Source organism: Apis dorsata, unplaced genomic scaffold, assembly GCF_000469605.1.
Source record: "Apis dorsata unplaced genomic scaffold, Apis dorsata 1.3 scaffold_52, whole genome shotgun sequence".
NCBI lineage: Eukaryota > Metazoa > Arthropoda > Insecta > Hymenoptera > Apidae > Apis > Apis dorsata.
This window is the reverse complement of record NW_006263353.1, coordinates 3,268,552-3,279,274: the sequence shown is the minus strand read 5'-3', so window position 1 is coordinate 3,279,274 and position 10,723 is coordinate 3,268,552. Positions and strand designations below refer to the sequence as shown.

Sequence of the window (10,723 nt, the reverse complement as noted above, 5' to 3'; positions counted from 1 at the left end):
CTATGTTGGCCAACATCCCTATAATCTTCGTCCTGTTCTCCCTCTCCTGGGTGGTTGGAATGGTAATCTTCGCCAACTACGCGGACTGCGACCCCCTGTCGCTGGGATACATCTCAAAATTCGACGAGATCGTGCCGTTCTACGTGGAAGATAAATTCCTCAACTTTCCAGGCTTATTGGGCCTCGTAATGGCTACCTTGTTCAACAGCGCCCTCACCATGGCTATGTCTAATCTGAACTCTCTCGCCACGGTCACGTTCGAGGACTTCTTCGGTCAAATACCCTCGATGAAGAACTTGAAAGATAAGCAACAGTTGCACCTGATCAAGCTGATCAGCGTTATCTACGGCATACTGATAATAGGAGTGAGCTTCCTCATCGCAATGCTATCGGGAGTGATCGAGTCGTCCATGCTGATGACGTCGGCCACCTCCGGCCCCCTGCTCGGCGTTTTTCTACTGGCCATGCTCGTTCCCTGCGCCAACTGGAAGGGTGCCGCGGCCGGGATGATCTTCAGCCACGTGACCACTTTATGGATCACGTTCGGCCACCTGACGGTCAGCAACAACGTGGAAACGTTACCTCTGTCAACCGAGAAATGTCAGAACGACACGTTCTCCCCTTGGATCACCAAGCCAGCTAGCATACCTTATCTCACGGCCAATAACTCGTACGAAAATGGACCGTTGCTTAGGAACGGAACTGACGAGGAAATGGCGGGTATAGACCCTATCGAGTTCTTGTACAGCATCACGTATATGTATTACGCGTTCATAGGAAGCATGTCGACGGTGATCGTCGGTGTTATCGTGAGCTTGGTGACAGCCGACCCGAAAGGAGACATGTACGAGGAGCATCTCCTTCACCCTCTCGCGGTGAAGATCTCCAGATTCTTCCCGGGAAGGCGGAGATTATACGCGAGCAGCACGCGGTTGCAGAACGAGCAGAACGGGGCGAACGCGACTTCCTCGTCCTCGGTGACCTCGATCGCGAATGGCGCGGAAAAGACTGCCACTCTTCAGGGGGTCGTCGATGATGGCGGGAACCTTCATATCGACGTCGGTTACATAGAGAAGCTGAACGCCCTTAAGAACGTCTCGCTCGACGTGACCAACGAGGTCAACAAAGGGACGAGGCTTTGAGGAGTCTCGAAGATTTGTCCGAGAACCGAGGCTGATTCCAAAATATTTCATCCGAGTGTCCAACGTTAACTAACTTATCTGGGTGATATTCTTTCTTTTTTAATTTCGAGGTCCTATGTTGGTAGTATTACAGGCGATGATGCTGAAATGTAATCTTTTTAGTAATAGTTTTCATCGATTTCGTATAGAAGTTTTCACGTATATCTTTAATTTTTGTATTCAGAATTGGCGAGCGAGCGATTTTACAGGGTAGACGGTAGTACAAAGTCGTAGGCTTCGCTGAGCCACGCGTTGAGACGCATACGTGTGATTACTTGGCCTACCGTACACGCGTATACTTAATCAGAGTAATTATGTTAAGTAGAGATTCCAAGAAGAATGAGTGTCTCGGTATCGAGAACTGAAATCCGGTTCATGCGAACGAGTCAGCTTTCTGTAATTGCAGATTAAAAACGATGGCATTTATCAGTGCACGTAGAACTGCAGCTACTTTGTTGATTCGATTGTCTCATCGTGTCTCATCATGTCTCTCCTTATCTTAGAGATTATCTTGATCGTTTCACATTGTTTTTCGACTGACGAGTTTCACTTTGATTCACGCGAACGTACATTTAAGATAGTTCCATGTAAAAATATATATATGTATGTATGTATGTAATACTTCGTGGAAACAGCCAGTCATTTGCGAATTTCGATTCGCAAATTTGCCACAAGAACTCTGTACGTTATACGTACACACGCATGTAATACTCATTGTCTCAAGTCAGGAACGGAATCGTGGATTGTTTGTGATATTCGTTTAGAGAGTTCGATTATATTTGGACGAAAATTTAAGATCAAGTAATCAAGATTTTAAAAGAATTTAAACAAATTTTGATTCAATCTGTAAATACCGCGATGAATATCTTTTTGTACATATCAATTTTCATTTTTGTTTTAATTTTTATTTTTAAATTTTCTATTCCTATTTCGTCAAAATATATTATGTAACAATAATACGAGAAACGTTCCTTATTTGCGCTTGATTATAGACGAGGGAAAGTGATCTTTGACATTTGATATAGAAACGCTTTCACCGGTGGCTTTCGTCTCTCCGATTCCGCTCCTGCATTAGTTTGTAACGAAAGTATTGAATCGTGATAAGATTGTGAGATATCAAGCGGATGTTAATGCGTCCGTTGCGCAAGATTTCTTAAAGGTATGAGTTTACGTTTTGCGACAAGTATGATTCACTATGCAAATGAAAGAGGCGTGTGATGACAGAGCGCGAGTACTATTCGCGTAAATTGTACATTGAGTGTGCCTCCGTTACTCGCGGAGCTTCGTCTCTACGTTATTGTAAGTTTTATATGTCATAGATTACGTTATTTTTGTAACATATAGATATAACAAATATAATTGCGTTAGATATATGTATATCAAGTATCGAATAGATCTGTACGAAATATTGTGAATATTTATTTTTTTTTCTTCTCTTTTTTTCTTTTTTTTTTTTTTTTTGCACAAATATATCGCGTTTTTTAAGTGTTGTGTTGAAAATTGACGTTTCATTTTTTCAGCCATTACTCTGTTAGTTATATCAATTCATCGAAATTTTTTAAATTGCGCGCGTTCTGTCCGAATTTTTCCTCTAGTTTAATCGATAATATCGTTCCACTCGGTCGATAACCCATGGTTCAGGAACGATGCCCTCAATCAGTCAGCGAAATCATTCCCAGTTCCGATTATAGAGGAAAGATCTATCATTTTGCAAAATAAAAATCTGTAGCAATACGTACATTCATCAATCAGAAATTCACATGTCTCGACGTGTAATCGCGTTCGACATTAATCGATGATGTCAATCGATCGATTAGATAACGTTATTACCTGTCGTTTAAATTGCTTCAATGTTTCCTTCAACACTTTTCGAATCGCGTTTCAATGCAAAAATGAAACGTGGATTCATATCAAAAATCGTTTTGGATTAAAAATGAATCATATAGAGAGAAAGAGAGAGAAAGAGGATAAAAAATCGAACGACTTCATCGTTAAACTTTTAGGAAATTTCGCGTTACAAAATCTATAGACCGTGTCACTTTCAACAAATGTAAATTTGCAAATTTATGAGAAACCAGAGCCAAGAGAATGGCCATAGAATCTCTTCGTAAAGATTGGAGAATATAATCGAAATTGGATGCCTTAAAATTTTACTATAATTCCTGTCTATATATAATATAAAAGTTAAATCACGTCATACGAAAGTTAGATCGTATGAATACGGTATAAAGTGATGCTATAGAAAATGTGATTCGAAGAGTTACGTTTTCTAAAGCAATGTTTCCCGATTCTTTTTTGAGTCATGACCCTATTTCGTAATAGCAATTTTCTTTCATCCTGACTATTGCATAAAAAGAATATTTTTCGTAAAGTAAAGTGAATATAATATTTTTTAGAGAATGAATCAAAACTTGGAAAAAAAACGTATTAAAAATCTGTTATAACAAAAATAATATAACCTATTTAATATATAATTTTTCTTAAATCTTAAATTTAGGTTAAAAACCGATTTACATCTTATTTAATTAAAATGATTTCGTAAATGTAATAAATATGATAATTGTAATAAAACAAAACAATAAACAAATTCTTATTGTAATAAAACAAGAATTTCATTTCTGATTATAATATACTATGAATGTTTATGCATTTAAAAGAAATTTAAATATATAAAATAAAAAAACTTATTATTTTTTATTGTTAATTATTGTAAATTATTATTAATTTTTTATTATTTTGATGAAAATACAAATTTGCATAATCATCCACAGTCTGGTAATGATTTATATATTCCTATCTCATCTATATTAATACATACAAACAATTAATAAAAGATAAATTACTCACGTGACCATACTGATGACATTGTACACTGTTAATTAACAATCAAAATTCTCAAGATGAATCAATGAAATCCCATTTACGAAATAAAATGATCGACAAACAAGAAACACTAGAACAAAAAGAAGATGGACGCAGTGTGAGCGAGAATCGATATCCAGTGTGAAGTAGGCAGCAAAAAACGATAGTCGATTGGTCGTTGTTCTTCCTTCCTCAGTATTTCGGTCCTTTCGGTGTCTCGTGTCGTGTCGAGAGACGTCTAGGAACGTCACGATTTTCTCCACCTTCTACACGATTTTTTAATCGTGATCCACGCACAGTTTCAATCCAATCCCTTCGAGGGATTCAGTGACCAATAGAAAAATCATTATTGATTTTGAGAAGAGGATAATTTCTAGAAAGGATACGTCGCAGCTACAGTGTACATCATGGCGGTAGAATCGAGGTAAAACGCGCGAAGCGATGAAACGATGTATTGTGTAATTGTGTATAAAGGTTCATGTTTCCTTGTGGAATCGTTAGCCCGATTGACTTCGTGTAAATTCGGCGTAGTTCGGCTCATCTCGAGAAACCGCCATGTTTTACTTTTAATTTTATGAAGACGAACGTTATTTTAAATTTTTTTAATATCTTTTAGTGTTTGTTGAATATTTCTTGTGAAGAATAAATATTTTTCTGAAAGAAGTTTGGATTGATTTAAATAGATAAAGTAATGTAAGTAAATATCTTCTATTATACTTATTAACACTAAATTTATCAATTATAAGTATGTGCTTATACATCTGTATTATATATTGACAAAAGTTAAAGAATTTTATCCTATTATGAAAATAATTATATCTGATTATATATTCTCTTTGAATAAGGATTAATGTTGATATGTTAATTTTATCAAAAATACTTATATATCTTATATAATTAAAAAAACAAAAGATTTGAAACCGATTGACGCAAACTTAATAATTCTAGTATTAAATTGAATTCATTCATGAATACTAATAGATTCATATTATTTTGCTTCTTTTAAAAGTAATATTGTAAATCACTTGACAATGACTTGATACTTTTATATTATAAGGATAGTAACATAATTATTAATCATTGTTTCTTTTTGTATTCTTCTTGTTTCTTTGATTACTTTGATACTTATCAAAATATTTAGTATATATTTAGTGTATTAGGCATATTTAGTATCTTACTAAATATTCTAACTTTCTATTTTAATTAATATATTTCTTTTTTTGAAAAGTTTATATCCATCAAAAGTTATTTCCCATATATTTCTTTATAAATGTGCTCTTTTACACATTTCAATCAATATTGCAAAATATATATTAAATAAATATTATGTGAAAAATAAAATGATTATATGAATCTCAAAATAATTTCTAAGAGTTTTGCAACAAGAAATTTGCAAAAATTTTCATGGTATTCAGATAGCAATATTTGAAACTTAGCTCAAATCAAATATATCAATCAAATTTCTGCATATTTGTGCATGATAGAATTCAAGAGGCGTATTTGGTGATTGATAACGAAAAAAAAGGACCAAAAAGTTACGAGTTGTATCGCGATTTAACACGTCCGCCCCCAGGGGGGTGAACTGGTTCTCGAACTCGTGAAAAGACGCCCCTATGGCCGTGAATCCGCGAAAATAAGCCAACAGAAACTTTCTTCTTACATATAACTGCACCATGCAAGGATTCGAGTATTCCTCAGTGAAAACCCTCTCTTCGTGAAATTTCCTTCGACGGTAATACCAGTTTGAAAGCAGAGTTTCTAAACTCATTCAACTTTTCGTTAAAAAACATTCAAGGTGAGGGTGTTTAATGTTTTTGAGAAAATTGAGATTTTGTATTAGAGAAAGAAGGAAAACGATGAGAAACAAGGCAAATTTATCAGGATACGGAAAGGTTCTCAAAAGTTAGTGGAGGTTATGTGTTTCACAATAAATCACGGATTCGTGGGCGGAACCGCAGTGATTTCGAAACCACGTGAGATCTCAGAGATTCGTATCAAATTGCTTTTGGCTTTTTGGAACCCTCGTTTTTATATCGAATTCCTAGTGCAATCATTTCGAGAAATGTTTCCTTTGCTACATATAATTTATCAAAAATAACGAAACTATTTTCTTCAATAAGATATCTTTATTAAAATAATTACTTTATATTAATAAAGATCTAACTTTTGAATCATAACAAATCCTATTATATTGTAAACGACTCTAGCTCTCGAAACCAAGAAAATCGTGTTCCAGAAAATTACCAAGAGAAAAATTTCAAGAGAAAAGCTACGCCATTCTTTCTCACATCCATTTCATTTGAGATTATCCAAGATCCTAGATAAATCTCTATTCTTAAATCTAATGCTCTGGATACTTGCCACCTCGGCCTCATATTACAACTAAAACTGCCAGATTTTCTTAACTCCACGCCTAGTTACCTAAATCTTCCTGATATTCGTGTCCTGTCGATAATATCATTTTAATGTATAGCAACCAATCGAAATGCTGTTGGATAATCGATTAACGATCGGATGATAGTGATACGCGTCCCACAATGACTGTAATCGTTGGCGAATAATTATCGATGAATCGAGAATGAGCTAGGACAATTAATGGCACGATTAACAAGTGATGATGATGATTTCGTTTCAGATGGATGCCATGTCAACTGAAAATCGAGCCGAACATCTGCAGCTGCGACTACGATGGCATAATCCTGGTGTCAGGATGCGCACCGGGATACGACGAGCCCGAGCCTTTCAAAACGGTTCTGTTCAGCGCTGCCCAGATCGATTCCGCCCTGGGCGTAATCGGTGCGGTTTTGCCCATCAATTTACCCGCGAAAAGGCTCATTTACAGTCCGACCGGCCCGCTCAACATGGATTACCACGACGTGCGGAGCTTCGCCGAGGCGGCCACTAAGGGCGTAAAGAGGTACGATTCAATTAATATTATCTCTCTTCCTTCCTCCCTCCCTCTCTCTCTCCCTTTTTCTCTCATTATATATATACTAACTTTTAAAATTTTGAAATTATTTTTCCAATTGCAATTACATTTAATCGTATGCTAACTTTATTATTGATTAAGAATTAAGAAATATCGACAAATATTAATTATAATTATAATACATTTATGTTTTAGAAAATTTTAACGTAATTTTTTATTAAATTCGTGAATTTTTGAAATAGGTTTAGCGAATATAAACTAAGACGTTCAAAAACAATCACTTTTATTTAATTTTAATTTAATGTAAATGCATTTGTTTTTTAATCATGCAAGATCATAGAATCGTGTTTTCTAAAATATTTAAAAATCGTCAATAATTTTTTAAAATCATTATTATTGTTATTTAACTTCCAGTACGGAATTATATAAGCATAAATTCGTCATGTTTAATTTTTTTTGAAAATAAGATTAAGTAGTCGTAGAAGTAATGAGAGAATTCATGGTATATATTTATCATTTATTTTCCGGAAACGCAGACAAGAACACACGGATTATCTAAATCCGATCGCCACGTAATTACGTATTAATTGCACTGTAATAATAATTAAAGATATTAAAATACAGGTTCATTTGACGGATTACTTTTGTTGAATAACAAAGATTTCGCGCTGGATAACTCGGTTAACTTCATCTTCTCTTTGAATACGAGTATTCAAATGTTTTTCGTGACAAAAAAAAAATATCATCGAGGGAAATGAAAAATTAGTCGAATCGAAACAAATCGTCGTCCGCAAATTTTCAGATTATCAAATCAATAATTCGACGATACATCCAAGTGAATTTTAATTCGAATAATTTCAAACTTCCAAATTTTAATTATCTGACTTTTTTAAAAAAAATTTCATTATTCTTGTCGTTAAATCTAAAAATCAATCTGAGTTCTCAAGTATCTGAATTCTCGAGTGATAATGTGATAATCTCGATGATAAAAATATCAAATATCTTTTACTCTCGATATTACAATCTTTAAATAACTTTGATCCTCGGTATCATTATTTTCAAGTGACTTTGATTTTCAATTTCATGACAAATACGATTGCGTGACTTCAAATTGATTTTTCCATCAATAATACAAACTTCGTCGCCCGTATTGTTTTTCAATTAATCGTGATTATCGATGACTCTGACGAATAACGCTCGATAAATCTCGCATCAAAGATATCTGAAAATTCCGCGATAATCGACGCGGTCTTTACCTCGTTAAATTCTCGCGTAAGTGAACGAGAACACGGCTCGGTTCACCTCCTATCTCCCCTATTGGAAACGTTTTTTCCTCCCCCTCCCCGCTTCGTATGATGGATGTCCTCCAAGAGGAAAGATAAATGGGTCTCTTGAATATTTATAAGAACACACACGGAATAGGTATACCCCCGAGAAAGAAGGGTTGTCCGTGTGCATGATCGGCTGAATGATTCATCGGATCTATCAGTTTTTAACGGAAGGATCGACCCTGTCTATTTATGACAACGGCACGTTTGATTCGCGAGGTGTCTCTCGCTTAATAAATACGGAATGAAGCGAAGCTGTGAGACTAGGGTAAATATTCATGATCGAGGGCCACCGCCCAAGGTAACCACCACCCCTCGATCCGCCTTTTACTGTCGCGCGCTTTTTACCGCGGAATAAACGTTCGAGGTTCGACGAACCTTTTGATAGATTTCTTTTGCTATGAACAAACAGCCCCTCTCCAATCAGAAACAATATCGTTTGTCGAATAGATATGACGAAAGAGAGAAAATAGAAAACATAGGGGAAAAATTTTGAGAATATCTTTTTTTGTATCTGACATTATTAGGATTAGAAAAATTCTCTCCAAATGTTTCACTTATCCCATTAATCTATTCTTTCATATTCATATTTCCTAATTTTTCTGCGACAACTTTATTAATAAACATTGGATAGAGGAGGGAAATGCTCTCGACGAGTAAAAGAGAGTAATATCGAACAGTCACTATCGATACATTATATCCCGAAGAGGATATATTCTCGAGGAGAGAAACTCCCGAGAGTTTCAAATTGCAATATTCGCGCGTCAAAGCGAAATGCAATAGAAGAATCGTAGCCAGCGCAAAGAGACCAAAGTAATCAAGCGTCTCCTCAGAGAGAGAGAGAGAGAGAGAAAGAGAGAAAGAGACTCCAAGACATCTAATTCTATCCATTATCCGCTCCCGTGCTTCCTTCTACAACTTCTCCATCCGATTCGAGGCGATTAATCAACCACCCCCTCCGCGGCGAAGAATCCTCAGTTTCTCACGATCCCTCTCGCGAATCGTCGTCGGTTTCCAGTGCACGCGCGAATAAAGCGAGATTCCTCGCGATCCGCACGGCCCCGCTGTCTCGAATTTCAGTTGAAAAATGAAATTCCGCGGCCCGAGATCGTCGCCAGGGGGATTCCCCGCATACGTGGCGCGGTGACAGCCGAAATACCGCGACGGAAACAGGGAGGAACAGGGTGGAGGAGCGACTTTCGACTTTTCGTCCGATATTAGTCCGCGCGATTCCTTGATTTCGCGCGACGCCTGCGGTGCAAAGCTTAAAGCCGCGCGACGTGAGGGTTTTTGGGGAAAGGAAATTGCGTTCGAGAGATGAGGCGACGCTCGCGGGGAGATGAGATATTGGTTACGTTATGCTGTCTTAAAGGGGAGAAAAGCGACCGTTTCATCTTCCGTCTCGCGCTTTTAAATTGAAAGACTCGATGCCTCGAAACCTGGATGATAAATTTTTTTTTAAGAGTAATTGTGAGTAATTTGGATTGAGGAATTATAATCTTTGGATGTAACCTTACAATTTTTAAAAATTCGACGAGTTTGTGATAAGAAGTGGATTTATTATTCCGGTCCAGATCTTCGTTACTCTTCTTAGTTCTTTAATGAGAATCGATAAAAGTCAAAAATTAATATTGATTGGTTTCTATTCGGATGAAAAGATTATTTATATGTGATATTATTTTAACTTTGATCTCTATAGATTAGTATAATTTATTTTTAATTGGATGATAAATATTAGGTTATTCTTAATAATTATATATTGTTATTGATATTAATATCGTGTTTAATTGAACGTATTAAATATATTTTGATTATTGAAAAGCATAATTGAATTTATTGCAATTAAAATCTTTGATTGATTATCTCGTTCGTTTAATTGTTATTTTTATATTTAAATTATATTTAAATTTTATATCGTAGATGTAATTTTTTCGATGGCTGCATTAATATCGCCAATAATATTTTTACGTTGAATTTTAAATATATATATATGTAAAGCGCATTTCATTACGCACAATTTGCCGTTTTATAATGAAACAATGAATAAAATTTTATTGAAATTCTATCCTCGGTTACCTTTAAATGAACGTACAACGATTATTATTTAACGTTTAGTCGCTAAATTTTAAACGATTTTTTATCAAATAAACTGGCTTCTTTTTTCCTTTTTTTTTTTATTATGCGATAAAAAAAATGCTTTGTAAAACCTGAAAAAATAATTTGATTCCAAAGAAGTTAATTCGAAAACGATCGTTTCATTATTCCCATTTCATAGAACATTGATCTCGACAATGGTACAATGGATATTCGATTCTAATTTTCTCATTTCGCGGGCAAAATTGACATTGATGTATTATTTCCCTTTTCGTATCCTGGAATGATAGAATTAATTTTACCTACGTTTGATCACCCTTTCGGCTTCC

General features: G+C 35.4%; 2 protein-coding genes and 1 long non-coding RNA gene across 7 annotated transcripts in view; 2 read left to right on the top strand and 1 right to left on the bottom strand.

Moving 5' to 3' along the window:
* The window catches only part of LOC102677370 (sodium-coupled monocarboxylate transporter 1), a 23,183-nt gene extending 21,245 nt beyond the window's left edge, over positions 1-1,938 (top strand). For both annotated transcript variants that reach the window (XM_006609334.2, XM_031515023.1), the window contains one exon: positions 1-1,938. This exon ends at the window's left edge or, in 1 of these variants, runs on beyond it. In XM_006609334.2, coding sequence (XP_006609397.1) covers positions 1-1,142 — 1,142 coding nt within the window. In that variant the 3' untranslated portion in view covers positions 1,143-1,938.
* The window catches only part of LOC102677284, a 34,983-nt gene extending 30,827 nt beyond the window's left edge, over positions 1-4,156 (bottom strand). The window contains exon 1 of the long non-coding RNA XR_004151771.1: positions 4,029-4,156. This is a non-coding gene — a long non-coding RNA (uncharacterized LOC102677284). The remainder of the gene's footprint in view (positions 1-4,028) is intronic.
* Positions 4,157-4,181: 25 nt separating this feature from the next.
* Positions 4,182-10,723, top strand: part of LOC102677145 (putative aminopeptidase W07G4.4) — a 31,821-nt gene continuing 25,279 nt past the window's right edge. For 3 of the 4 annotated variants that reach the window (XR_004151770.1, XM_031515024.1, XM_006609333.2), the window contains exons 1-2: positions 4,182-4,467; positions 6,679-6,960. Coding sequence is in view for 3 of the 4 variants with exons in the window: in XM_031515024.1 (XP_031370884.1) it covers positions 4,451-4,467; positions 6,679-6,960 (299 nt within the window). In the remaining variant the exon portion in view is untranslated. Of the gene's footprint in view, positions 4,468-4,717; positions 4,737-6,678; positions 6,961-10,723 lie in introns of those variants that run through there. The other variant, XM_031515025.1, reaches the window with a different exon arrangement.